Consider the following 27,211-nt stretch of genomic DNA (forward strand, 5'->3'; position numbering starts at 1 on the left):
ACAGGTAAATTTAAGAACTGGTGTAACCTGTTGCTTATTGAGCCTACTGATGTAGCAGGGAGTACAGAGTCTGCTGACATGTCGAATGTTGAAAATCTTCAGATTGAATCCACTAGTACTAATGCTGAATCCACTGATGTATGTGAGGATGTGTATGTAACAAACAATGTAACATTTGACTTGGCAAAACAGGAAGAGATAGAGAGTTGGAAAGATAACCATGTCTTTGAGGAAGTGCAGGATGAGGGACAAAAGGGCATTTCTACTAGGTGGGTTTGTACCTACAAAGAGACACTCAAGGGGGTTGTACCCAAAGCTTGTCTTGTCGCTAGAGGTTTTGAAGAACTAGAGGTGTCAGAACTCAAAAAGGACTCACCAACATGTGCTTCAGAGTCTCTTTGACTTCTTGTGGCAGTAATTTGTCAAAGACAAATCTGCATTTCTACAGGGAATGGAGCTGTCTCGTGATCTTTATATCAAACCTCCTCCCGAGGCCAACAACGAAGGAAAACTATGGAAACTTAAAAAGTGTGTGTATGGTCTTGCCGACGCATCACTCTACTGGTATAATAGGGTAAAGGAGATTGTCATGAGATCAGGATAGGGTTGTTCCGATTCCGATACTAGTATCGGAAATGCCGCCGATACCACAAAAAAATCTAGCATCGGAATCGGCGAGTACTTGAACCCACGTACCGATCCGATACCATTTTCTTAAGATTCCTGCTAGCAAATCGGAAGCCAGTTCTTCTTCGCGGCTCAGAATGCAAACAGTGTTGCCACAAGCAACCACTGTTTAGAGCAGCGAAGAAGAAATACAAATGTGCTAGCAGTTTGTCCGCTAAAACGGCGGCATGTCTCATATGTAGGGCTTTATGATTTCTGCGATGCGGAAAACACGGACGGAATCGCAGAATCCAGTCAAAATGGAATTTACAGTTTAACGCGGAACATCACGGAATTTGTCAAAGTTTGATGCATTAATCAAAGGTAGTTCATTACACTTAAATCAAATCGTGATATGGACTAATATTAAGCCAAAAACCGACTGTTTAAATATGAATTAATGCGTGGTTCTGTGTTAATGAATTGTACAGGCGCGTGGTTCGTTTACTCCTTGTACTGAAGCGCGCGGGACACTTGCGGTAATATTAAAGGGCTCCAGACTGTGACCAATTTTTCTGCCAGTGTTATTAATTTTCGTGAGCGGTCACACTGGCGCGACCACCGTGTTGTTCAACTCATAAGCTCTGCCATTTCTGTCTCAGATGGGAAACATAAAATGGCACGCGAAACGAAAGTGAAACTAATACGACACGTTTGAGCTGCTCAGCGCTGACCGTTTATCAGCTTGGACCGCAATGCAAACAGACTTGCACAAACCCCGAACAGCTTTATTCGGGAGCCAACGTTGATTTTGCAACACTGTTACTGCTGCGAGATGCAGTGAGGAGCATTTGAAAATGCCGCACAATGAATAAGGTTGCTGCAAGATCTAGTGAGAATCTTTCAAATTCTGGCCAAAATTCTCTGTTATAAACAGGGCTGATGTACGTCAGAAAACCAGGTTAGTAATACTAACTATATGAAAAAATATTACTGTCAAATGTATGTCATATAATAAAAATACTCTAGTTCACTGTATATGTCATATAATAAAAGTTCAATGTATGTCATATAATAAAAATACTCTAGTTCACTGTATATATCACTGTATATTTGTTTTATTAAGGAATAAGTCTGAAGCACACAATAAAATAATTTATTAGTATTATCTACAGCTGTATATACAATTACACACCCAGGTATCGGATTAGTACTCGATATCGGCCGATACCCCGAGCCCAGGTATCGGAATCGGTATCGGGAAGGAAAAAAGGGTATCGGAACATCTCTAGATCAGGAGGAATAATGTCTCAAGTAGATCCTGCTGTGTTCTATTGGTTGGATCAGGACTACGCTGTGAATGGGGTACTTGCATGCCATGTGGATGACTTCATATGGGGAGGCACACAAAGTTTCTCCACAACAGTAATACCTCATCTCAGGTCCAAGCTTCAAGTTGGGCGCAAGGAGTGTGACAGCTTCTGTTATGTAGGAATAAACTTTGAAAGGATTGACAACAAAATGCAGGTACATCAGGAAAACTACATCAAGCAGATACAGCCCATACAATTGGATCCTTCCCGAGCTGTGGAACAAGATTCTCCCCTTAGTGAGGAGGAAAAAGATCGATTAAGGTCCAAAGTAGGCCAAATTCTTTGGGCTGCAAGACAGAGCAGGCCTGATCTAATGTTTGATGCCAGCAGCTTAGCTTCAAATATGAAAACTGCAACTGTGCAGACGATTCATGAAGCAAACAGAATAGTGTGTAAACTTAAGTCAAAAAAGGTAGTTCTCAATTTCCAATACCTTGGCAAAGACAGTGGACTCAAGATGGTTGTATACAGTGATGCCTCATTTGGAAATCTTTCTGATGGGGGAACTCAAGGTGGACATTTAATTGTTCTCATGGGAGAGAATGGGAAGTTCTCTCCCCTTTCCTGGCAGTCAAAAAGAGAATTGTGCAAAGCACTCTTGCTGGTGAAACATTGGCAATGTCTGATGAAATTGACAATGCAATATTTTTGACCACACTATTCTCAGAGCTGACTATGGGTGATACCAATAATTTGTGTCACTGACAATCATTCACTTGCTGATGCACTCAAGTCCACAAAAGCAGTTGCTGATAAAAGACGTCTGGAAATAAACAGCATCAAAGAACTTATCCAAACAAAAAGGGTCGAACGAGTGCTGTGGTATAATGCAAAAGAACAACTTGTGGACTGTCTCACCAAAAAGGGGTCATCAGCACTGCAATTGCTTAAAGCACTTGGTGAAGGACAGTGGAAGCTCTATTAAAAGACTCATGTAAAAGGAGCTTTAAAAAAAAGAGTTATGTTATATTAATGTTTTGTTGTTTTCTACGAGAGCTTCTAGAGCATATGCAATTTTTTTTTTTTTTAAGAAGAGATGGAGTTTAAGTTTCACTAATTATTATACTACTATTTACATGGTGTTCTACATGTAAGTTTACATACAGTTTACTGAGAGGAAGTGAGAACTCTTATGTTGAAAGAGAGTCGTGGCTTCCGGGATTGTATGTTGTTGTTGTTGTTGTGGACGGCAATGGCGGCTGTCGAATAAATGGAGTTATTCATCAAGTTGTCTTTGTTGACTTACATCACTTATCACTCACTATTTTGACAGTAATGGCTATATGTTGAGTTATTTTCAGAGGACAGTAAATCTATACTGCTATACAAGCTGCACATTGACTACTCTAAAATATCAAGTTTAGTTTCTATAGTATTGTCCCTTCAGAAGATATACTAAAATGGTTGCTAAACTGTGAGGGTGTACTATTTGTGAGATACTGTATCTATTTTCATGTAATGATGTATAATGATGATGTTTTACAGCATTGACATTTCTCAGTGACATTGTTTGTTTCTGTTCTAGATCCTGTCCTCGATCGAGCTGCTCCAGCACTCGCTCCCCAAAATAAACCGCAGCGCGTCCGAGCCGTCGCTCCACAGGGCTTCGCACACCGAGGACATTAACGTCTGCACTCTCGCGCTTTCGTCCGCCTTCAAGTGAAGCCACCGCGCTCACTACAGCTGAGGACGCACTAGCAGCATTAGAGCTATGAATGGACACTCGCAGAGGAGTTTAGCTTCCAGGTGTTTGATTCCGAGCAGCCTATGGTGCTGCTCGTTTCTGTGCTTTGTCTAATATATTCTGTGTTGAGTCAGGATGGCTGGTAAGAATTTCAGTTCATTTGCTTGAGCTGGCTGACTTTACTGATGCTGATCTCTCTTCTCATCTGCTGGTGTTCAGTGCCCAAGGATCCGTTTGGAGAGGGAACAGCTAATAGCACTTTTTTTATGTGGTTCACACTTTGATTTGTTGTTTCTGGCTGTATCGCAGCAGCATTTGAGTGGGACGTACCCCAAGCTCCACCCTGTCACACGTACGATTGCTCTGATGGGTTTCTTGTCATTCATACAATCATGTGTGCCTGAAATAAGAGGCTAGACCTTTTGCCGGTTGTATATATTCCCTAAGTGCCAGTGCCGCTGATGGCCGTGTGCTCGTGAACGTGGAGTTGTTTTTGTTTTTTTTATCAGACGCCATCTAAACGCCTCCTTAGCACAAGGTATAGGGAGCACTTTATGATATTGTGTCTAGTTGTCTCTTTGACTTTGTGTCTGTTACAGAAATCAAAGAAAGAAGAGTGGGTATTAACTTTATTATGAGACTTATTAGGGATTCGTATTTTTTTCGGCTTGTTAGTGCTTGTCATGGAGAATTAACTTGTAAACTTGACAGATTGTTTATTCATTGTATTTTAATAAAATTAAGTTAAATACACCACACAAGCTCTGTTTATGAAATGATTTGTGCTTTTATAAAGCATCAGCAGCAATAATGTTATACAAGATGGCAGTGTTCAATGATTATAGTAGCAATAGTTTTCCCAAAACTAAAATTTGCATTTTTTTTCCTCCCTCGGGCATTAAGATGTAGATGAGTTGGAGAAATGTAGCATTAGATCACTTGCTCACCAATGGATCCTCTGCAGTGAATGGGTGCTGTCAGAATGAGAGTCCAAACAGCAAATATTTAAAATTTTACACTCTGCTTTTCAACTCTTTAAGAAATTACCATAAGATGACAATTTTCTATAAAAATGTAAACAAAATTAAGTAATGTTTTAAATGTTTAAATGTTAAAAAAGTAAATATAAAAACTAAATCACCAATTTAATATTTAATACTTCATTATGAATAATTAAGAATTATTGCTTTTAACTGTGCAGCCCTAAGATGCTTTTTGTTTCACCAACACTGTCTGCATCACATGAAAAGAACAACATTTATTGTTCTGAACTGTGGGAGTCAAGGGTTTACATCTCATTAATATTAAAAATAACAGCACTTGGTCTTTTTCTTTTTCTCTCTTAATTTCATGTTGATAAAACTGTTATAAAGCACCTAAAATTAGCTAAACATGGAAATCATAATTAAATTGGCTTGAGAAAGCCAACTTACTGAAATGCTATTTAAACCTACAGTTATTATTAATCTTCTGAGACTAAAAACTGAAATAAGTACATTGCATAAGTATTCATACCCTTAACTCAGTACTTAGCTGAAGCACCTTTACAGCCTCAAGTCTTTTGGGGTATGATGCGACAAGATTTGCACATCAACATTTGGCAGTTGTCTGCTACTCTTTTCCTCACCTCTTCACCTATCAAGGTCTGTCAGCTAGGATGGGGTATGTCTGGCAGACATTTTCAGGTTTCTCCAGAAATGTTTGATTGGGTTCAAGCCCAGGCTCTGGCTGGGCCACTCAATTGTGCTTAGGCTCATTGAACCTTCTGGTATGGGTAACGAAGACTACATGCTTCTGTGAACCTTCAATGCAGAAGATTTTTTCTGAACTCTTCTCCAGATGTGTGGCTTACTTGCAATCATGTCTCTGAGCTCTACAAGCATTTTGTTTCTTTTACATCAGGGCTTGTTTTTGCTCTGATATGCATTTTCAGCTGTTTGATCTTTTAAGACATGTGTGCCATTCCAAATCAGACCCTTTGAATTGAATTTACCACAGGTTAACTTCACTCAAAATGTAGTAACATCTAAAAGCAATATAAATGTTCCCGAGCTAAATTTCAACTGTCCCAGGTAAGGGTATGAATACTAATGCAGTGGAATCATTTGGGCTTATGGTAAAAATGTTGTAAAATCTCAGCCTTGTATTCTGATTTGGGTTGAAACACTGGCCTCCCCACCAGGGATGACAACAGTTGTAAGAGACTGTAAGAGAGCATACTAAATATATGGACGCAGGATTAAGATAAAAAATGAGCTGTTTTGTACAGCTAAAAATAGCTGGACTTCGATAAGACCAGAAGCCAGTCCCATAAAATTTACAAATGGTTTTGTTTGGTCTTACGGGGAAAAAAGGTGGGTACTATATGAATATATAAACCACATGGCATGAGAGAGAGCGGCATTATCTGTTGGTTTTATGGATAAAACCCTGCATGCTGGCATTACTAATACCCCATCAACGGGGGCCCTATCAACTAAAGGGCGAAGAATTCAGTTGTAAATAAATTATGGGAAATACCTAGATTTTTAAGTACAGATACGGTGAAAAAATAGACATTGCAGACAGTTGAAAGTTGAAAAGCATCCTGAAGATGATGTTTTTGTGGTTTACAGCACCACCTGCAGGTTAATATCACTGCAGACATTATTTTAAAGGTTTTTGAAGTCAAATAAAAAAACTTTTCAAATGTAAAGCTACTTTTCTGTGTGTACACAGGACGTGATACGAACCTACAAATGTCTAGAATGCAATTTCCCGAAATCTGTAGTCAGCTTTCAAAGATACAGTCAAGCCCGAAATTATTCATACCCCTAGCAAATTCTGACTTAAAGTTACTTTTATTCAACCAGCAAGTCTTTTTCTTTTGACCGGAAATGACACAGACTTTTCCCAAAAGATAATAAGACGATGTACAAGAGGCATCATTGTGGAAAAAATATTTCTCAGCTTTTATTTACATTTGAACAAAAAGTGGCATGTCCAAAATTATTCATGCAAACTGTAACAGTCTATGGGGAAATCCAAAGTTCTATACCATTCCAAATAGTCCAAGCTGTTCTAAAGTATCCTAATTACCCTGATTCATTGGGAACAGCTGTTTTAATCAACTCAACAGGTGAAAAACAAAAGCTCTCTGCTGTTGATTTGTGGACAGTCATGGCTAAGACAAAGGAGCTCACTGCACATTGTGGCTGCTCACAAGTCAGGAAAGGGCTATAAAACCAAATCTAAATGTTTTGAAGTTCCAGTGGCTACAGTGCAAAGTATTATTAAAAAATACAAGACATTCTGCACTGTGAAAAATCTCAGAGGACGTGGTCGGGAAGCCAAAAGTGACACCTGTGCTGGCCAGGAGGATAGTGAGAGAGGTAAAAAAAAGAATCCAAGGATCACCACCAAGGCCATCCTGATGAATCTGGGCTCTGCTGGTGGCAACATCTCAAGGCAGACAGTCCAACGGACACTGCACACCGCTAGGTTCCACGGACGCAGACCAAGGAGGACACCACTTCTCCGGATAATGCACACAAAAGCCCGCTTGGCCTTTGTGGTAAAGAAATGGTTAGCAGACAAAAACATTAACTTTTTGCAGTGGCCCAGCCAGAGTCCTGACTTAAATCCAATTGAGAATCTGTGGAGGGAGCTAAAGATCAGGGTGATGGCAAAGAGACCCTCCAACCTGAAAGAGTTGGAGCTCATCGCTAAAGATGAATGGGCAAAAATACCAGTGGAGACATGCAAAAAGCTGGTCAGCAATTATAGGAAGTGTTTGTAATAGCAAATAAAGGCTTTTCTATTGATTATTGAGCAGGGTATGAATAATTTTGGACATGCCACTTTTTGTTCAATTGTAAATAAAAGCTGAGAAATATTTTTTTCCACAATGACGACTCCTTGTAGATCGTCTTATTATCTTTTGGGAGAAGCCTGTGTCATTTTCGGTCAAAATAAATTTGCTGGTTGAATAAAAGTAACTTTAAGTCAGAATTGCCAGGGGTGTGAATAATTTCGGGCTTGACTGTATATTGTATTGTATTATAGGTATAACAATATGTATTTGGGTAATTACATATTTTTTGCACTCTGATTAATAACATAGTAACAAACAATAACAAATCGATAAAGCTGTTTTTAAAGCTTTCAGGTGTAAAGTTGCTGTGAAATGTAATGGTGGATATTTCCTTTGTATTAATTCAAGACAATTAAGAATTTACTACAGAATTACTGTTTGGTCCAAGATAAGAATACAGTCATATACTGTGAAAAACCCAAAACAAAACCACAAAACACAAGTTTGAGCTGTTTTAATAATAATAAAAAAAATAAAAAAAAATTCACAACTGAAAAAAGGAAATAAAAACAAATTCTGGACGTGCAAGTGGCAGGTGTTCAATAAAACAATTTTTAAAAATCATTATCTCAAAAACAGTCCTGTGTTTATACACTGCGTGAATGATTGCTGTTTCAAAACGTTTATTTTGAAATCTGAAATAGAGACACTATCTCTCCAATGAAACTATGACATGCTGTTTTTTGACAGAAAGACATACAGATACAAAACATAGATGTTTCTTTAGAGAGGTGGACAAATAGACGCATTCTCAACAAGTTAGAATATGGTGACATGCCAATCAGCTAATCAACTCAAAATAATGATAAAAGTTTCCTGAGCCTTCAAAATGGTCTCTCAGTTTGGCTCACTAGGCTCCACAATCATGGGGAAGACTGCTGATCTGACAGTTGTCCAGAAGACAGTCATTGACACCCTTAAGAAGCAGGGTAAGCCACAAACATTCATTGCCAAAGAAGCTGGCTGTTCACAGAGTGCTGTATCCAAGCATGTTAACAGAAAGTTGAGTGAAAGGAAAAAGTGTGGAAGAAAAAGATGCACAACCAACCGAGAAAACCGCAGCCTTGAGAGGCTTGTCAAGCAAACTTGATTCAAGAATTTGGGTGAACTTCACAAGGAATGGACTGAGGCTGGGGTCAAGGCATCAAGAGCCACCACACACGTGTCAAGGGATTTGGCTACAGTTCTCGTATTCCTCTTGTTAAGCCACTCCTGACAACGTCAGAGGCGTCTTACCTAGGCTAAGGAGAAGCAGAAATGGACTGTTGCCCAAAGATCCAAAGTCCTCTTTTCAGATGAGAGCAAGTTTTGTATTTAATTTAAGGTCCTAGAGCCTGGAGGAAGGGTGGAGAAGCTCATAGCCCAGTCCAGTGTTAAGTTTCCACAGTCTGTGATGATTTGGGGTGCAATGTCATGTGCTGGTGTTGGTCCATTGTGTTTTTTGAAAACCAAAGTCACTGCACCCGTTTACCAAGAAATTTTAGAGCACTTCATGTTTTCTTCTGCTGACCAGCTTTTAAAGATGCTGATTTCATTTTCCAGCAGGATTTGGCACCTGCACACACTGCCAAAAGCACCAAAAGTTGGTTAAATGACCATGGTGTTGGTGTGCTTGACTGACCAGCAAACTCACCAGACCTGAACCCCATAGAGAATCTATGGGCTATTGTCAAGAGGAAAATAAGAAACAAGAGACCAAAAAATGCAGATGAGCTGAAGGCCACTGTCAAAGAAACCTGGGCTTCCATACCACCTCAGCAGTGCCACCGACTGATCACCTCCACGCCACGCCGAATTGAGGCAGTAATTAAAGCAAATAGAGCCCCTACCAAGTATTGAGTACATATACAGTAAATGAACATACTTTCCAGAAGGCCAACAATTCACTAAAAATGTTTTTTTTATTGGTCTTCTAAAGTATTCTAATTTGTTGAGATTGAGATTTTGAATTGGTGAGTTTTTGTTATATGTGAGCCAAATCATCACAATTAAAAGAACCAAAGACTTAAACTACTTCAGTCTGTGTGCATTGAATTTATTTAATACACAAGTTTCACAATTTGAGTTGAATTACTGAAATAAATTGAGATGCACCTGTTTATATAAATCTACACACAAACAACAAACAAACTAAATACTTCTTAAACATTTCTGGGGGCTGCAAGGAAAATAAATAAATAAAAAATATACAAAATCTTACTATTCTTAAAAGGAAAGAGACTACATGGTTTTATACAATTCTCCAAGGGGTTGATTATCTTTGGATAAGTGTTTTAAAGATTCAGTGTATTTTTTTACATTCATTTTTAAAACATTTTATAGAGGGTTTACTATTATTCCGCTTACTTTTAAGTATATGATATTTACCCATCGTAACAATAATGTTTTTCGAAAACCATCTGAACCAACACCTGAAATAAATTAAATGACGGGATATCAATACTAATGTCAATATTTAGCCAGCTGTAGATATCCTGAGACAACTGTAATGTGACTGGACAAGAAAAAAATAAATGTTCAATGGTTTCAGGCACTTCTAAACAAAAAAAAAAACACAGAGATCTTCCTCAAAATGGAATCTTTTCAGTAAATTTCAGCAGCCGGATAAACATTGTTAATAATTCTAAACTAAATATCCTTCATGTTAATTGACCATTTAGGATAATTACAATATTTATTTTTAAATACTTAATTATTTAAAAAAACGTTTTATTTTTGAAGGTGTATTGAAGTCTGAAAATAACTTACTTTTTAATACATTGTTCTTACACTTTTCCTCCAATCTTCAACTCAGGCAATTTGAATATGTCAGGGTGTTTTATAGTAATTGTTTTAAAGAAGGAGGGATGGTTTAACACAGAGTATAAAATTCTCTAAAGGAACATTTAGTCTCAAATTTCTCCATGAATGGATGATGTTGAATAAATTGACCAGCTTCATCTAATAAATCTACAACATATAAAACCTTTTTTTATACCACTCTTGTTTGAATGCTACTCTTGCTATTTCTTTTAATGTGTCTGTTATCCCACAAGGTAGAGTTATGCAGTGTGAAATTTTGGGTGAATATCATTTTCCAATAATACAACATTTGTTTGTGGAATTTTGAAAGCTTAATTGGCTATTTAGAAACCTCAGTGTCGCATTTCAGCCAAAAATCTAACCCTCTGACTGTCTTGAATACACATTTTGGTATATGAACCACACTGTGTTAAGTATATTTTAATCCATTTCAGTTTAAGTACTCCAACCGTTGATTTAAATTCAGCTCTCAGACCTTAATTTTATATTCTTTAATCATTTGAGATTACATGCTAATCATGTTAGAAACATGCTAACGAAATGCTAATCATGCTAGAAACATGCTAACAACACGCTAGTAACATTCTAATCATGTTAGAAACATGCTAATCATGTTGAAAACATGTTAATCATGCTAGTAACTTGTTAATCATGCTAGTAATGCTAACAACATTCTAAGCTTGCCAGCTACACACTAGTAACATGCTAATCATGCTAGAAATATGAGTGCTTTGTTAATCATGCTAGTAACAAGTTAGCAACACGTTAATGATGTTAACAACATGCTAGCAACGTCCTAGTAATTTGCTAATCATGCTAACAACAGGCTTGTAATGCTAACATCATGCTAGCGACATTCTAATCATGTTAGCAACATGTTAGAAACATGCTAATCATACTAGTAACATGATAATAACCAAATCATGCTAGTAACATGCTTATAACTTAATCATACAAAAAATGCTAAAAACATACTAGCAACATGCTAGTAACTTGTTAATCATGCTAGAAACATGCTAGTAGTAACTTGCTAATCATGCTAACAACTGACTAGTAATGCTAACATCATGCTAACGACATTCTAATCATGCTAGCAACATGTTAGTAACATGCTAACGAAATGCTAATCATGCTAGTAACATGCTAATAACCAAATCATGTTATAAACATGCTAACAAAATGCTAATCATGCTAACAACACGCTAGTAACATGTTATTCATGCTAACAACACGTTAGTAACATGCTAATCATGTTAGAAAAAAGCTAGAAACATGCTAATCATGTTGAAAACATGTTAATCATGCTAGAAACATCATAGCAACATGCTAGTAACTTGTTAATCATGCTAGTAATACTAGCAACATTCTAATCATGATAGCTACATGCTAGTAACATGCTAATCATGCTAAAACATGAGAGTGCTTTGTTAATCATGCTAGAAACATGTTAGCAACACGCTAGCAGCATGCTAATCACGTTAAAACATGCTAATCATGCTCGAAACATGCTAATCAAGCTAGAAACATGTGAGCAACATGCTAGTAATGTTTCAATTATGCTAGCAAGATGCTATCTATCCATTTATCTGACAGAGTGTATTGCCTTCAAAGCATTCAAGCTTTAAAACTACTTTAAACTTCAATCTTTTTCAGACTGAAAAACTTCAAAGGTGCCATAGAATGCATTGATACAACATTTTAAATTGTTCTCTGATATCTACATAGAGGGTATATGGGATAGGAAAGGGCAAAAAATCTCCAGAAACGGTCTTACAGGTCCATTTACAACCTTAGGATTTGCCATTAGGATGAAATGGTCTGTTATTACCTTATTTGGAAGGTTCATGAATAGTAATGAGCTCTGCTCTGATTGGCTGTTTCACAGAGCAGCTCATTTAGTAGCTCACACATGAAGGAAAATATATATTTAATCACGGAGCCCGTTTTGAATGCACGATCATTTTACTTTCATTTTTGATTGCTGAGCTCTGTGTAAGGTTTTACTACAGCGGCAGTACTTACCACATATGTGACCCTGGACCACAAAGCCAGTCATAAGGTTAAATTTTACAAAACTGAGATGTATATATAATATCAAAGCTCAGTAAATAAGCTTTCTATTGATGTATGGTTTGTTAGGATAGGACAATATTTGGCCGAGATACATCTATTTGAAAATCTGGAATCTGAGGGTGCAAAAAAATCAAAATCCTGAGAAAATCACCTTTAAAGTTGTCCAAATTAAGTTCTTAACAATGCATATTACTAATCAAAAATTACATTTTGTTACATTTACAGTAGGAATTTTACAAAAAATCTTTATGGAACATGATCTTTACTTAATTTCCTAATGATTTTTGGCATAAAAGAAAAATCAATAATTTTGACCCATGCAATGTATTTTTGGCTATTGCTACAAACATACCCCAGCGACTTAAGACTGGTTTTGTGGTCCAGGGTCACATATTTTACAAGTTTAGATGCTTGTTAGTGATGCTCCCGATCTGTAAATCATTCGCCATCGTCCGTGCAGTCATTTCTCCTTACTCTGTTTATGTGGTAAGAGAAATCTTATGTACTGCAATGTAAGACTACCGCTAGCAAGAAGCTTAGTGTGTCCCTTTAGCGTCTCGCTTTATTTTATTAGAAAGCATTATTTGTTTTCCTTGCCTTTCTGAGTACAGACACCAACCATCTCCTGCACAACCTGGAACATAACATTGATTCCCGTGATCTGCCATTTTCGCTGTTGTCCTCGCTTTGATTTTTTTTTCACAATATTAACAATGTTTCTACCACAAACATACAAATAGTTCAACCTGTTGAGGTACATGAGCATTTTTTTTTTAAGTTGAAGCACCTTCTTTTACCAATCCATTTGCTGAAAGAGAAAACAACTACAGTTTTAATCAGTTTTAGCCCTATTGTGCACCATATTAGTGCTCATTATTAATCTCTTGTTATTAGCATAAGCAGGGTTTGAGAGAATCTTATTATAAAGGTTCAGTGTATTTGAGCAATTTAATTCTGAAGCAATTACTGTGATCCTGAGACTGTAATCAAGCGATTAATTCAAAGACACACACTGGCCACTCGGTCACTAAACAGTTTATTACACTCGTTCCAGTGTCACTCAACAATACAATTCAGAAAACGGAATATAATAACCCATGATCAGATTCAAGAGTAAACCAGATGAGTGAGTTCAGTACTATGATACCAGCGGAGTCCAAAATGAAGTAACTATATCCAAATGCTCCTAAAAATATAGATAGGTCTATTCACTGGTGACAAAGTCAATGGCTATCTTTTTTTAACCACAGCAATATTGCATGATGCCCAAAAGTTATAAAGTTATGAATATATGTTATTTGAACTAAGTGCAACGATTACTATTTATTTATTCGTTTGATTTTTTTTTTACACTTATTAGTATTTCTGTAGTACACTTCATACACTACTGGAGTGCATTTGAAAATGTGCCAGAGAGATTTTCACTTCCCATGTTTTAATCACACATTCATCTTTGGGCTTTACATTAAAAAAAAACTGGCAAAATCCCAATGCAGTTCAGGAGAAATATACCATACAGGTGCTTTAATATAGATTTATATTCATATGGATGTATTAAATGCTTTAGCACAAAAACATACCACTTGTAAAATGGCGTTTCAAATCGTTCACCTGTTGATACACATTTATCGGCCAGAGGTTTCACCCAGTACCTAAGGTAAGTACGTCTGAGTCATGTGATCAATGTGAAGCTGATGTGCCGCTCTGGTCTCCGGCTCCTGACAGCTGCATGAAGAGTTCGCCCAGTTCATTGACCTCGTCCTCATACTGCGGTGCCCCGCGATGCTCGCGCTCCTCGATGAAGTCCCACAGACGCACCGAGTTCAGAAACTGAGTTTGAGAGAGAGAAAGAGCTGAATGAGCAATATTACACATTCACACCGACACATCCGCCACACTTTACCCCACATCAACCATTTTTTGGAGAAAGTTTGAGCATTAATACACCAATGCATAGGCTAGTGATCAGTGTGTGGCTATAAAGCATATCACCAGCCGTTTAACAAATGATCATCAGCTGATAATGAGATTTTACAAGTTAAAAGCAGAAGAGGAAAACAGCAGACAGTTATGAACTTCACTCACTGCTGCCAAAACATGATGTGCATAGAGACCTTTAATACAACAGTGAGATCTAAACTGAATTATATGGAAAAATGAAAAAGGTTATTGCAATTTATCTCACATTTCTGACTTTTTTCTCAGAAATGTGAGATATAAACTCACAATTGTGAGTTATAAAGTTAGAATTGCTAAGTATATTTGTTTTTTAAGTGAAAGTTGTCCACGAGTCCCTTGTTTGTCCTGAAGAGTTAAACAGAAATCCTTCAGGTCCCACAAATTCTTTGGTTTTTCAGCATTTTTGTGTATTTGAACACTCTCCAACAATGACTGCTTGATTTTGAGAACCATCTTTTCACACTGAGGACAACTGAGGGACTCGCATGCAACTATTACAGAAGGTTCAAACGCTCACTGATGCTCCAGAAGGAAAAACAATGTTTTAAAAGCCGAGGGGTGAAAACTTTTTGAATTTACAGTTCAATAATGTAACTTATTTTGTCTTCTGGGAAACATGTAAGTATCTTCTGTAGCTTCTGAAGGGCAGTACTAAATGAAAACAAATATGATATTTGGCAAAATAAGAAAAATGTCTAAAGAAAAAAAACTTTCCGTTCAAAAGTTTACACCTCCATCTCTTATTGCATCGTGTTTCCTTCTGAAGCATCAGTGAGCATTTGAACTTGAGCCCTGCGCGGGACTGTTTTCTTCATCCCGCTCCCGCACGCGCTTGCCAAATTTCTGACCATTACCGCCCGCTCCCGCAACATGTGTGTTACACTCCATCATGTCACTAGGCTACCTCCCGATCCCGCACTGTTTTTTTTAGCCGCCCATTCCCGCCCGCAGCAAACTTCAAACCGCCCGCTCCCGTGAGATTTGCATTGGGTCCCAATCCCAGTGCAGCCCTCTAATTTGAACCTTCTGTAATAGTTGCATGCAAGTCCCTCAGTTGCTCTCAGTGTGAAAAGATGCATCTCAAAATCATACAGGCATTGTTGGAAAGGGTTCAAATACACCAAAATGCCGAAAATACAGAATTTGTGGGACCTGGAGGATTTTTCTGAAGAACAGCAGACAGCTGAACTGTTCAGGACAAACAAGGGACTCATGAACTATTACTAAAGAAAAAAAAAACACAGCTGTGGATCATTCAGGTCACAACACAGTATTAAGAATCAAGTGTATGTAAACTTTTGAACAGGGTCATTTTTATAAATTCAACTATTATTTTCCTTTGTGGACTATATGTTAACATCTTTTATGTGAAATATCTTATTTAGGTCAGTACTAAATAAAAAATAACATGCAGTTGGTATGATCCCTCTAATTTTGGTAAAAAAAATTATTAACATTTCGCAGATTCTGCAAGGTGTATGTCGACTTTTGACCTCAACCGCAAATATCTGTACACCCATAATTCATGACTAATCTGTAGCCAAATAAACAATGCACCTAAATTAATTTTCAGTTACATAAAACCTGCTTTACCTGACAGAAAAATTACCTGCAGAAAAGGAGTTTTCAGCATAATCATAATTACTTTCCTCTAGCTTTTTAAGCATACAGTCACATGACTAACATTGTGCACATAGAGACGTGTGTTTGCTTTTTTTTTTTTTGCGTCTATTACCCGGACGTTCCCCTCTGCGCTCAGCTGTTTGCGGGGTTTGTCGGGTTCTGCTCGTGTCCCGTCAGCATACGCATGCATGTAAAAACACTTTCCTCCAAACGGACACGTTCCTCTTCCCTGATCGAAGTATTTACAGGGCTTCTTACTGCAAATACAGAAACACATTTATAAAAGATGCTGAAACATCATACATATTAGGAACAAACACACACACATTTGAACCATAATGTCAAAGAAATTGGCCTGCATTCCGCCAATACGATATACAAGTAAATAAATAAATAAATAGATGGATGGATGAAAAAAGCTCCCAACTATTGGTCTGAGTGCAGATCAAAAGCAGATGAAAGGCTGCTAACAAATATCACTATGGGAAGACTCCAAACATTTAACCTTTAACCTCATATTCTATTCATTTCTGATTCGACTGTGCAGCTGCTCTTTAAAGCGAATCTGTTCAATCACAGCCAATGATCTATAAGGCTTTAGTGAAGACTAAATCTAAAACATGAGGAAACCAGAACGCAGAATTTAAGAAATAAAAAATGCTCAAAAATGACTGCAAGATTATCCAATTTATTATTATATCCGATTTTAAAATATTTTATATTTAATAACCAGGTGATTATTGTGAGGTAAAACTAAAACTATAAAAAAATGTTTTCTTGTTTTCAATTAGTTTGACTTGATGTACTGAAACAACAAAAACTGGAAAAAAAAAAAAAAAAAAATCAATTAAAAAAACAATGCATACTAGACATATTTTTCTTAAAAACAAAAAACAAACACCAGGGGCCTGTTTCAATAAGGAGGTTCAACCAACTCTGAGTTAAAACTTGAACTCTGAGTTGACTTACCCTGAGATGGGAAACTCTGAGTTTTCGGTTACAGAACAGCTGAAATGAGTTAGTTCAATCCACTCTGAGTAGGTTGACTCTGAGTTTAGTGCTTGCAGCTTGACTATGAAAAGCCCTGATCAATGGAGCTCTGAAATTATGATTCACCATGGCAACCGCTCCCGCCAAAAAGACCTCTGCATATTTCGAGCCAATGCTTAACTTTAATTCTTAATAATTATTAAGAATATAATTATTTAATTATTAATAATTAGAATATCAAAGGTAAAAACTGGCAGAACGGTAAGTTACTGAACTATTAATTTTCATGGTATCAAACAGGCAAAAAAATAAAATAAAATAAAATAAAATAAAAAATAATAATTAGAAGAAGAAAACAGCTAAACATGGAAGTAAACATAATTCAACCAGGTAAAGCTTTAAGCTTAAAGGGTTCATGAGTGTAGGCTACATGATTTTACAAATATTTGACATTAAAATATGTCATATAAAAAAAACAATTATGTGTCTAATTTCACTTTGCAGCAGCTTTTTCCACATAGTCTAATGCTCTTTCACAAAATGAAATGTTCTCTAATCCAAACGGTTGCATTTCTTAATTAGAGTAATGAAATAAAGCCAACAGCTTGAAAGCTCGCAAAAAGATGAAGAACAGATGAAGAGGAGATGGAAGTATTGGAAGAATATTAAAATCCAACATGAAAAAAAAAAGAATAAAAGTTGCATTTGTGCATTTATAGGAAAAAAAGATGACCTAGTAAATTTAACAGCTGTGGTGGTGGTTATATATATATATATATATATATATATATATATATATATATATATATATTATACATTTTCATCTGCCATTCTTCCATTCCATACAGCAATCAGCTTCATATTTGATGGCTTTATGCTCAGTAGGCAATGACACTAAAATTCTCAGAAAGAGCATTAGAGCAAGGCACACTTTCTTTACCGGTCTGCATACGGTGTCTGTACTAATGTGCTCTGACTACCATTTAAAAATGACACAGGTCAAATAAATACACATGTCTAATCAAAATAATCCTATACTATATGATAAATAATAATCTTATTTATGAAAGGACATGCCATTTTTGTCACTTTGACAGTGTCTGCATGATGAAAATATGTGCAATAAATTAATGCACCTAAAAATGCTTTTCTTACTTAGTATTGTCTTGTTGTTTCCAATTAAAAAAAAAAAAAATCTAAAGATTCTTAAATCAAAATGTCTTTCTTTTTTCTGTCAAAAAGGTTTTTGAAAAAAACATTCCAGGATTTTTCTCCAATTTTCGATGGGAGCCAACAGGTTGAAGGTCCAAATTTCAGTTTCAATGCACCTTCAGAGGGCTCTACATTATCCCAGCCAAGGAAAAAGGGGCACTGGAAACTTCAACTTCAACCCATTGTAGTCCACTATATGCAAAAATCCTGGAATATTTTCCTCAAAAACTTTACTTTTTTTTTTTATTTGAAGAAAGAAAGACATGAACATCTTGGATTACATGGGGGTGAGTAAATTATCAGGACATATTTTCTCTGCAAGTGAAGTTGTCTTAAGTTGAATATATATTTAATTAAACATTCTGATGAAACTGTTCCATGTTCTTCATCAGCACAGTATTTTAAATGTAATTGTGCTGTATTTCTTTAAAAAAAAGCTAAAAATTTAAAATGTACATTTTATATGGCATTTGTAAAGACTTTGTATTTTGTCTTTTAAATAAAACTGTCCATTTTCCACCTTGAGCATGCTTTGAAACTTTATTGAAGGTTTTTTTTATTGTAATGATTTGTAAAATAACAGTGTTTCTCTGTAGAACATTTAGTGCTTTTATTGTAGTAATCTAGGTAAAATCTGTCAAATAAGGGTTTTACACTGTAAAAAAACAGTCAAACCACTGGCAGATACAGCTGCCAAAAAAACCCCACAAAGTTAAGTAAAATATTGTAACTGAAACAAGGGAAATTTTGTAAAATAAAGTTTTTATACTGTAAAAAAGGTCCCGTAAAAAAACGGTCAAATGACTGGAAGCTGTGTCTGCCAAACAAAAAATTTAAAATTAAAGTTAAATATCATAATTGAAACAACGAAAAATCTGTAAAATAACTTTTTTCTGTAAAAACTTCTCTCTGTAAAATTATTGTTTTTGCACTTTATTTCATTTTTTATATTTTTTTACAGTGTACAGTGTAAGGTGTTTATTTAATCTTTTAAGTGTATTTTTCTTATTTTGCATATTATCTGTCAATTGGGTAAGAAAAATAATCTTGTTTCCAGTTGCATTAAGATTATTTTTCATGTTTTAAGTAAAATGCACTAAATTTACATTCCAAAACACTCATTAAGAAAAGCATTTTTGAAGCATAAATGAATGAATGATGTATTTAAACATCACTTGCGCTTTAAAAAGGGGGAGGAGACCGAAAGAAACTCTGGGTTTACCGAAGAAAACCTGCTCCCGACCAGGTTAGGTTCACAGAGTAAGTTGCCATGGTAATTGACTCTGAGTATAAGTTACCTCTCTTTCAGAAACGGGCTTGACTTACTCTGCTTTCTCAGGTTTAACATACCTCCCATTCTGAAACCGAAAACCCAGAGTTTCCCTCATTTCAGGGTTAACATACTCAGAGTTTTCACTTAACCTCCTTTCTGAAACGGGCCCCAGGGAATATGGAACATATAAAAAGAATAATAATAATAATAAAAAATCAAAATATTAATAAAACTACAATTGAATTCTAAAATGATACTGCACATTACTAACTGTTTATTCATTACAAATTAATAAAATGAAAATTTAATTCTGGTGTAAAACATGCTAGTTATACTCAAATAAAAACAGAAAGCCCCGAGTATCTTACCAATTATTTTGTAACTTTGAAACAAAATAAACTGGCTTCTGAAGTGGAAAGCCGTGTTATATTCACCTGACTCCAGATTTGAATTCCTCAATGAGTCGATTCTTCTCCTCCTGGTCTTCCACCCAGTACATGCTGGGAATGACGAATTCAGACACCACGCGGCACTCTGGACAGGACCTGCACGCAATCACCTCATGTTACTTCACACCATTTCACCATCAGCGTCTGAGAATCCAGACCTGATATCAGTCCAGACTCACTTGCGGATCTGGTTCTTGAACTGCTCGGCGCAGCGCCACTGACGGATGCAGCTCAAGCAGTACGTGTGGCAACAGCTGGACAGGATGCCGAAGCGCCGCTCGGAAGGAGACGCCTTCTCGTACACAACATCCAAACAGATCTTACACTGCTTGTCCTGACTCTGCTGCACCGCGAACGCTCTCTCCATGTCTAGCTCGAAGGCCGTCATGCACATCTGGGAACACACAGAAGCATGAGATACTCTTTCCCTAAAAGAGCGCAACAGTGACCACTCACATTTTCCACGACTTTGGTTACAGGAAGTATTTTTTTCGTTCAGTTTTCTAAATTATTTTTTTCTAATCATGTACTGAACTAAATGCTGCTAGTACTGGGATAAATCACAATATTGCAAGTGTGATCAAGTTAAAAACTGCATGGAAATCAGAAAGTTTGCAAGCGAAATTAATGTATCAGAATGAAGCCTAATTCAATTCATTTTTGAAATTTGATCCAAAATACAGCAAAAACGGTCAAATTTTGAAATATTTTTTTACCATTTAATAGCAAATAGGTAAAGTGTTACCTATTTCAATATATTTTAAAATGCAATTTGTTCCTGTCTTTTCAAAGCTGAATTTTTAGCATCACATCATTCTTCAGAAATCATTCTAATATTCTGATTTGCTGCTCAAACATTTATTATTATTATTATTATTATGCTGAAAACTTAATAACAGATATTTTTTTTCAGGTTTCTTTGATGAACAGAAAGTTATAAATCTTTTATGACATTATAAATGTCTGTATCATCACTTTTAATCAATTTCAAGCATCCTTGCTAAATAAAAGTATTAATTTCAATAATTTGTTTTCAAAAAAATGTTGTGTATAATGTTAGAAAAGCTTTTTTATTTCAGATAAAAGATCTTTGGATCTTTCTATTCATCAAAGAATCCTGGAAAAATGTTACTCAACTGTTTTAAACATTAATAATAATAATAATAATAATAATAATAATAATAATAATAATAATAATAAAATGTTTCTTGAACAGCCAACCAGCATATTACAATGATTTCTGAAGGATCATGTGACTCTGAAAATTGTTATTAAAATGAATTTATAAAACGACCGATTTAGTTCATCTAAAGTTTAAACTGCAATCAAATAATGTATGAAGTATAATAAAGTAATACATCTTTTTTAATTTGCATTTATTTTTGACAAGTTTACTATGTAAATTAAAACATGGCCAAAAAATTGTGCAATATTCCTTAAAAATAATGTTAATAAATTTTGTCATTTATTTCTCATTATTTCCTGAAGTTAGACCAAACCTTTATTTTGGCAGATTGTAGAGAAGACCTTTGATTTTCTGTGTGTTTTAATAAATTATATTATTACTTGTTATTATTCTTCTATTCTTATAGTCATTTGTGTAATAATTTGGGATTATATCTATCTACCTATACATATGTGTGTGTATAGAAGAAATCAAATAGAAAGTCACAACTAAGTGTCTATTAAAACTGTTTTAAGCTGCAACAGAAGAGTGATGTGACAGGTCCCATATAGAAATAAAGTCACCTTTTCGTGCGCTGCTCTTTGTTCTGGGTCGTTCGGGTTCAAAACATGCAGCCGACATATTTCACACAAATCGCCATGGAGATACGGGCAGCTGTCGCCAAAGTGACATTGTCCTGCCGCCATGTACGGGCAGAGCTGCGGCTGCTGGCCAATGTCAGGATATGGGCCAGCGGCAGCCGGACCCTCCAGGCCAGAGCGGATGGCATCCAGGTAAGTGTGAGGTTTGCCGTGAGGGTCCCTGTCGTCTCTGTAGTCCCAGCAGTCGCCCACATCCGCCCCCTCTCCAGCGAACGGCCGTGCTCTGCTGTCAGAGCCCAGCGCTGAAACAGCAACAAACACAACAGTCTCTACATTACTACAAACAATGTAGAATTCATTTTTTTATAATCTCAGATGTTGTGTCCAATAATCTAATGATGCAGCATGTAAAGCAGGGTTCCTTAAATCTTGCCCTTGAAAGGCCAATGCACTGCATTTAGTTTAGTTTAGCTCCAACATGAATGATCCTGGTTGAAGACATAGATTAGCTCAGGTGTGTTTGATTAGGGTTACAGCTAAAGGAAAAGGGAATCTTGTGGGCCAGATTTGAGGATCCCTGATATAGTGTATATAGTGCAGATACCTTTGTCTCTCAGCACCAGTGGTTTTTTGACATGTTTGCTTGTGTTTGATGGCGGTCCAGGTCCTGGCGCTGATGCTCCTGCACTGCTGCTTCTGGTCGGCTGTTCTACCGATGGGCCTCCACCACGGCCGGGAGGTTTGATATGATCATATCTGTCAAAAAGCACAGAAAACTTGATTAAACCATGCTACCACTTCTTAATTTATCATACATGGGTGAACTTTTCTGTCCTCATATATATGGGTCAAAGACATAAAAGGGTTTACGCATAAAAACAACAAGTGTAGTACTTCGTTAAATTGTTGTTTTTCCAAAAAGATATTGAAAAGTTTCTGTTTAATTTCATTGCATTTTTGTTTTTGTTTTTCTGAGCAAAAAATGAATATCATACATTTTCCCCTATTTTACAGAAGACTAAAATGTAATTCAGTGTAACAGTCTTGTCAGGCATATTTACAACAAAAATCAATTTATTACATATTAAAAGACAAATTACTTTGACCCCAAATGCTAATTATTTGTAATTCTACATTTGTAAAATTTGCCCCTATCCTAGGTTTTGCCCATTTGTCAGTAATTATTTACTTATTTAAAACACAATCAAATTTAGTATGCTCCCTTATTAATTTATATATTTTAATATGCACAAGTCAGAATAATTATGTTGTTTGAATTTTTACATAAATATTGTGTAAAATTAATTTAACCAAATTTTGACATTTTATTCTGCAAAAATGTATTTGAAACCTTCAAAGTAGCACTTTACTTACATTTAATTTGCTTTCTATGGACATAAAATCACTTTTGTACATTTTGTAAGATGTGGACATCTTAACGTCTTTGACCCATATATGAAGAGTTCATTTGCAAAAACAGATAACTCCATTTTCAAGAATTTTCAAAAATCATGTTTTTTTTTTATCGTGCATTCTAATTAAAGGATTACTCCACTTCCATAATAAAAAAAAAAATCCTGATAATTTACTCACCCCCATGTCATCCAAGATATTCTTGTCTTTCTTTCTTTAGCGACAAAGAAATTATGTTTCTGAGGAAAACATTCCAGGACTTTTCTCCATATAGTGGACTTCAATGGTGCTCAATGGACTGAAGGCTAAAAATGCAGTTTTGTTGCAGCTTAAAAGTTTAAAAAGTATATAAATTGTAATTTTTTTAATAACCGATCGTGTCACTAGATAAGACCCTTATTCCTCGGCTGGGATTGTTTAGAGCCTTTTGAAGCTCCGCTGAAACTGCATTTTTAACCTTCAATCTCTTGAGCACTATTGAAGTCCACTATATGGAGACAAACCCTGGAATGTTTTCCTCAAAAAACTTGATTTCTTTGCAGCTGAAGAAAGAAAGACAATAATATCTTATCTTGGATGACATGGGGGTGAATAAATTATCAGGAAATATTTGTTTTGGAAGTAAAGTAATCCTTTAATTTCAACCAAACGGCAGTATTTTAATGAATTAACACAACTAACACAATAAAAGACAATAAAAACATGATAACATAAAAACATGATTTTTATACATCTAAATAAAACTGAGTTATCTGTTTTGCAAATACATTTTTCTTATGTCGGGGGTAAACATTTTTGTTTACTTAAAATATATATAGTGCATTCTACTGGCTAATAGTATTACATTTGTTATAAATCTTTATATTTTATAGTTTATAATAGCTATAATAACTGTTATACTATTCTTTCTAATTATAATTTGTTCCCAATATTTTTCAGAGGAGCAGATTAACAGATTATTGATTATAAAATGTTACACATTTTTTTAAGATTTCACATCCGCTTTATTAGGTTCATCAACAAATTAATAAGCCTCTGAGAACTGTAAATAAAAACAATATATTATTTTAGGAAGACATATTTATCCATAACTTCCTCCAAAAATAAAACAATATGTATAAAAAATACCAAAAATGTAAATTCTGTCATTAATTACTCACCCTCATGTTGTTCCAAACCCATACGACCTTCATTCATCTTTGGAACACAAATTAAGATATTTTTGATGAAATCCAAGCAACTATCACGTTCAAGGCCCAGAAAAGTGGTCAGAACATCATTATCGTTATCGTTATAAATAACGGTGTTGTACTCTTGTAAACACATGTCAAAGACTGACACGGAAGAGAAGAAATTGTTGAAAAAAAAAATCATCACGATGAACCAAAATCTGGTTTGGAACGACATGAGGGTGAGTAATTACTGACAGAATTTTCATTTGTGTGTAAACTATCCCTTTAAGGCTTCACTGAGTATATTGTGATATTTCTAATAAGAAAACTTTTTTGGATTTTTTTTTTTTGAAGATCTTAAAGGAGTAGTTCACTTTAAGAACAAAAAAGTATAGATTCTTTACTCACTCCCTTGTCATCCAAGATGTTCCTACATGTCTTTCTTTCTTCAGTCGTACGGAAGTTATGTTTTTTGAGTAAAACATTTCAGGATTTCTCTCCATACAGTCGACTTCTATGGTGACCCTGAGTTTGAACTTCCAAAATGCAGCTTCAAAGGTCTCTAAACGATCACATCCGAGGAAAGAAAAACGATGGGTTATTTTCTAAGAGAAATTACAATTTATATGCTTTTTAACCTCAAATGCTCATCTTGTCTGGCTCAGCAAGACGAGTGTTTGAGGTTAAAAAGTATGTAAGTTGCACATGTGTTTTAAAAATAACTGATTGTTTCGCTAGATAAGACCCTTTTTCCTCGGCTGGGGTCGTTTAGAGCCCTTTGAAGCTGCATTTAAACTGCATTTTGGAAGTTCAAACTCGGGGCACCATAGAAGTCCACTATATGGAGAGAAATCCTGAAATGTTTTCCTCAAAAAACACCATTTCTTTACGACTGAAGAAAGAAAGACATGGACATCTTGGATGACAAGGGGGTGAGTACATTATCTGTAAATTTTTGTTTTGAAAGTGAACGACTCCTTTAAGCAGTGTGAAGTGCCCAAAACTGAGGTACACTTATATGCATGTATACTCTATGAAAACTCACCTGCATCTGTCTCCATACGCACACACTCCTCTCTGGTAGTATTTACAGATAGTTGAAGGTTTGCTTGTGGCCAGATCATGAGAGAACATGCACCTGCTGCCCTCCCGACAAACACCATGGAGGAAATACCTGCAGAAGGACAAGAACATCATCAAACGCACATGATTTGAGACAAATGACACATGGATGTCTGTATGCTGAAGAAGATGCTGAAATGCCTTTAAATGAAAACAGAGATGTTTCCCTGCTGAAATGTCAATGGTTAATGATTGTATATAAAGAATAAAGGTGGAACTGCAAGAGATTTGCTGTGACATCTGCAGTGGTACATGCGTCAATCTAGCTGCACCATTTTCTCTCATGTGAAAGTCATGATGATATTATCAATGACCCGATTTAACACAGCGATGCTTTAGCGGCTATATAATGACGGTTTGGTGTTTCTTTTTACCTGCAAGTCACTTGTTTCGTTGACATGTTTCATCCGGCTACGAATGTGGTATTTTACTGTTAAATATTACTGTCTCCACGGTTTTGTGCAACCTGAAAATATCACCGGCTACATCACGGCGACGCTGATCGTTGCTTCCGCCAAGTGATGCTAAGAGTGACTCACTTCTGCGAATCGGTTCTTTTGAACGGTTCCTAGTTGACAAGAGAGTCGTTTACATCCTGTAAGTAAGCAGGGAATCGGTTCAAATGATTCACTACAGAATGATTCGTTCACGAATCGCATGTCGCTTCTTCCGCCTCAGTGATGAAAATAGACGACAAACAAGCTGTCACTACAAATACGTAGCCTTTTATGAAAGGTGTCGGAGATAAATAAATGAGTGACCACTTTTAGTGGATCCTAAATAACGACAGAACCAGATAACTGACTGGAATCAGCTGTGATAAGTGATAAAGTGATAAAAAGTACTGAAAAGTGGTCGGGGCTTAGTGGCGCAGAAATTGCCGTCATAAAGAATAATATCTATTTATTTAGATATTATTCTATAAGAATTCTAATTTTGTCTTTTTCTTAATTTTTGTATTTTATTTTTATATGTATGCTTTTTTTTTTGCTTTATTAATTCAATGCCACAAGAACAAGAGATATTACATGTCAAGAAGAAGAAGAAAAAACGAAAATAGAAAAAAACGAAAGAAAGAAAGAAAATTACACGAATTGCATTGTTTTCAGAGTATTACATGCTTTCAGTGCTTTTTTTTTTTTGTTTGTTTGTTCCAAGAGATTTACATACAATTTGAAGTCATTCATAAAATGGGTACATGGAGTTTTCCTAATAAAAATAACCAAATGTATATTATGTTCAATTCAAATTTTCATTTTCTGTATCAAAAGGCACATAAAATATACACGTTTCTATAATACATTCCATTTTTATGTTAATATAGAATTCCATATCTTTCCAAAATAATCTTGAGTCAATACAATGAAAAAAAAAAGATGCACATTTTTTTTTCTTGACCACAAAAATCACAGATTTTAAGCTTAAATCTTTCCAAAACACGCTTAGCAGGATCAACTCTGTATTTCGTAAGACACTTCCTTAATTTTGTTATTGATATAAAACGTATTTGGTAGTTTCCATGCTTTAACCCGAGAGATATTTCAAAATAAAGAAGACCAAAAAAATCTCGCTGCAGATAAATAAAGGTTTTGCGTCCCCTGGTGGAGCAGTTTTCAACACAATGACGTCACCTGTGGAGTTTGAGAAAACGAAACCGATCTGAGATCAGTTTCAGACTCAGAGCACAACAGGTGACTCGAGACCGCCTCTCAGACCACCTGAACACTAATGGAGAAAGCTGTGATCAAATTCAGACACTGTGGAAGAAACATTTACAGTTTTTCATGCCCAGATACCCTGTATTCTCATCGAACCGATGATTCAGCGCGTCAGTGTCCAT

The 27,211-nt window shown here is 35.8% G+C and overlaps 3 protein-coding genes across 4 annotated transcripts in view; 2 read left to right on the forward strand and 1 right to left on the reverse strand.

The window, feature by feature from the left end:
• Positions 1-4,416, forward strand: part of raf1b (Raf-1 proto-oncogene, serine/threonine kinase b) — a 38,297-nt gene extending 33,881 nt beyond the window's left edge. For both annotated transcript variants that reach the window (XM_073825318.1, XM_073825317.1), the window contains exon 17: positions 3,505-4,416. In XM_073825318.1, coding sequence (XP_073681419.1) covers positions 3,505-3,642 — 138 coding nt within the window. In that variant the 3' untranslated portion in view covers positions 3,643-4,416. The remainder of the gene's footprint in view (positions 1-3,504) is intronic.
• An 8,995-nt stretch (positions 4,417-13,411) lies between these two features.
• Positions 13,412-25,901, reverse strand: mkrn2 (makorin, ring finger protein, 2). The gene is made up of 8 exons (XM_073825751.1): positions 25,746-25,901; positions 25,295-25,423; positions 22,269-22,420; positions 21,647-21,966; positions 20,077-20,291; positions 19,883-19,993; positions 16,086-16,230; positions 13,412-14,221 (listed from the first exon to the last, which is right to left on the reverse strand). The coding sequence occupies exons 1-8, from the start codon at positions 25,769-25,771 to the stop codon at positions 14,072-14,074; spliced, it is 1,248 nt and encodes a 415-aa protein (XP_073681852.1). The 5' UTR covers positions 25,772-25,901; the 3' UTR covers positions 13,412-14,071.
• A 1,019-nt stretch (positions 25,902-26,920) lies between these two features.
• The window catches only part of mkrn2os.1 (MKRN2 opposite strand, tandem duplicate 1), a 3,295-nt gene continuing 3,004 nt past the window's right edge, over positions 26,921-27,211 (forward strand). Inside the window, exon 1 of the mRNA XM_073825544.1 lies at positions 26,921-27,170. Within this exon, the coding sequence (XP_073681645.1) occupies positions 27,100-27,170 (71 nt within the window). The 5' untranslated portion in view covers positions 26,921-27,099. The remainder of the gene's footprint in view (positions 27,171-27,211) is intronic.

This window comes from Garra rufa, chromosome 20 (genome assembly GCF_049309525.1).
Source record: "Garra rufa chromosome 20, GarRuf1.0, whole genome shotgun sequence".
NCBI classification, from domain to species: domain Eukaryota; kingdom Metazoa; phylum Chordata; class Actinopteri; order Cypriniformes; family Cyprinidae; genus Garra; species Garra rufa.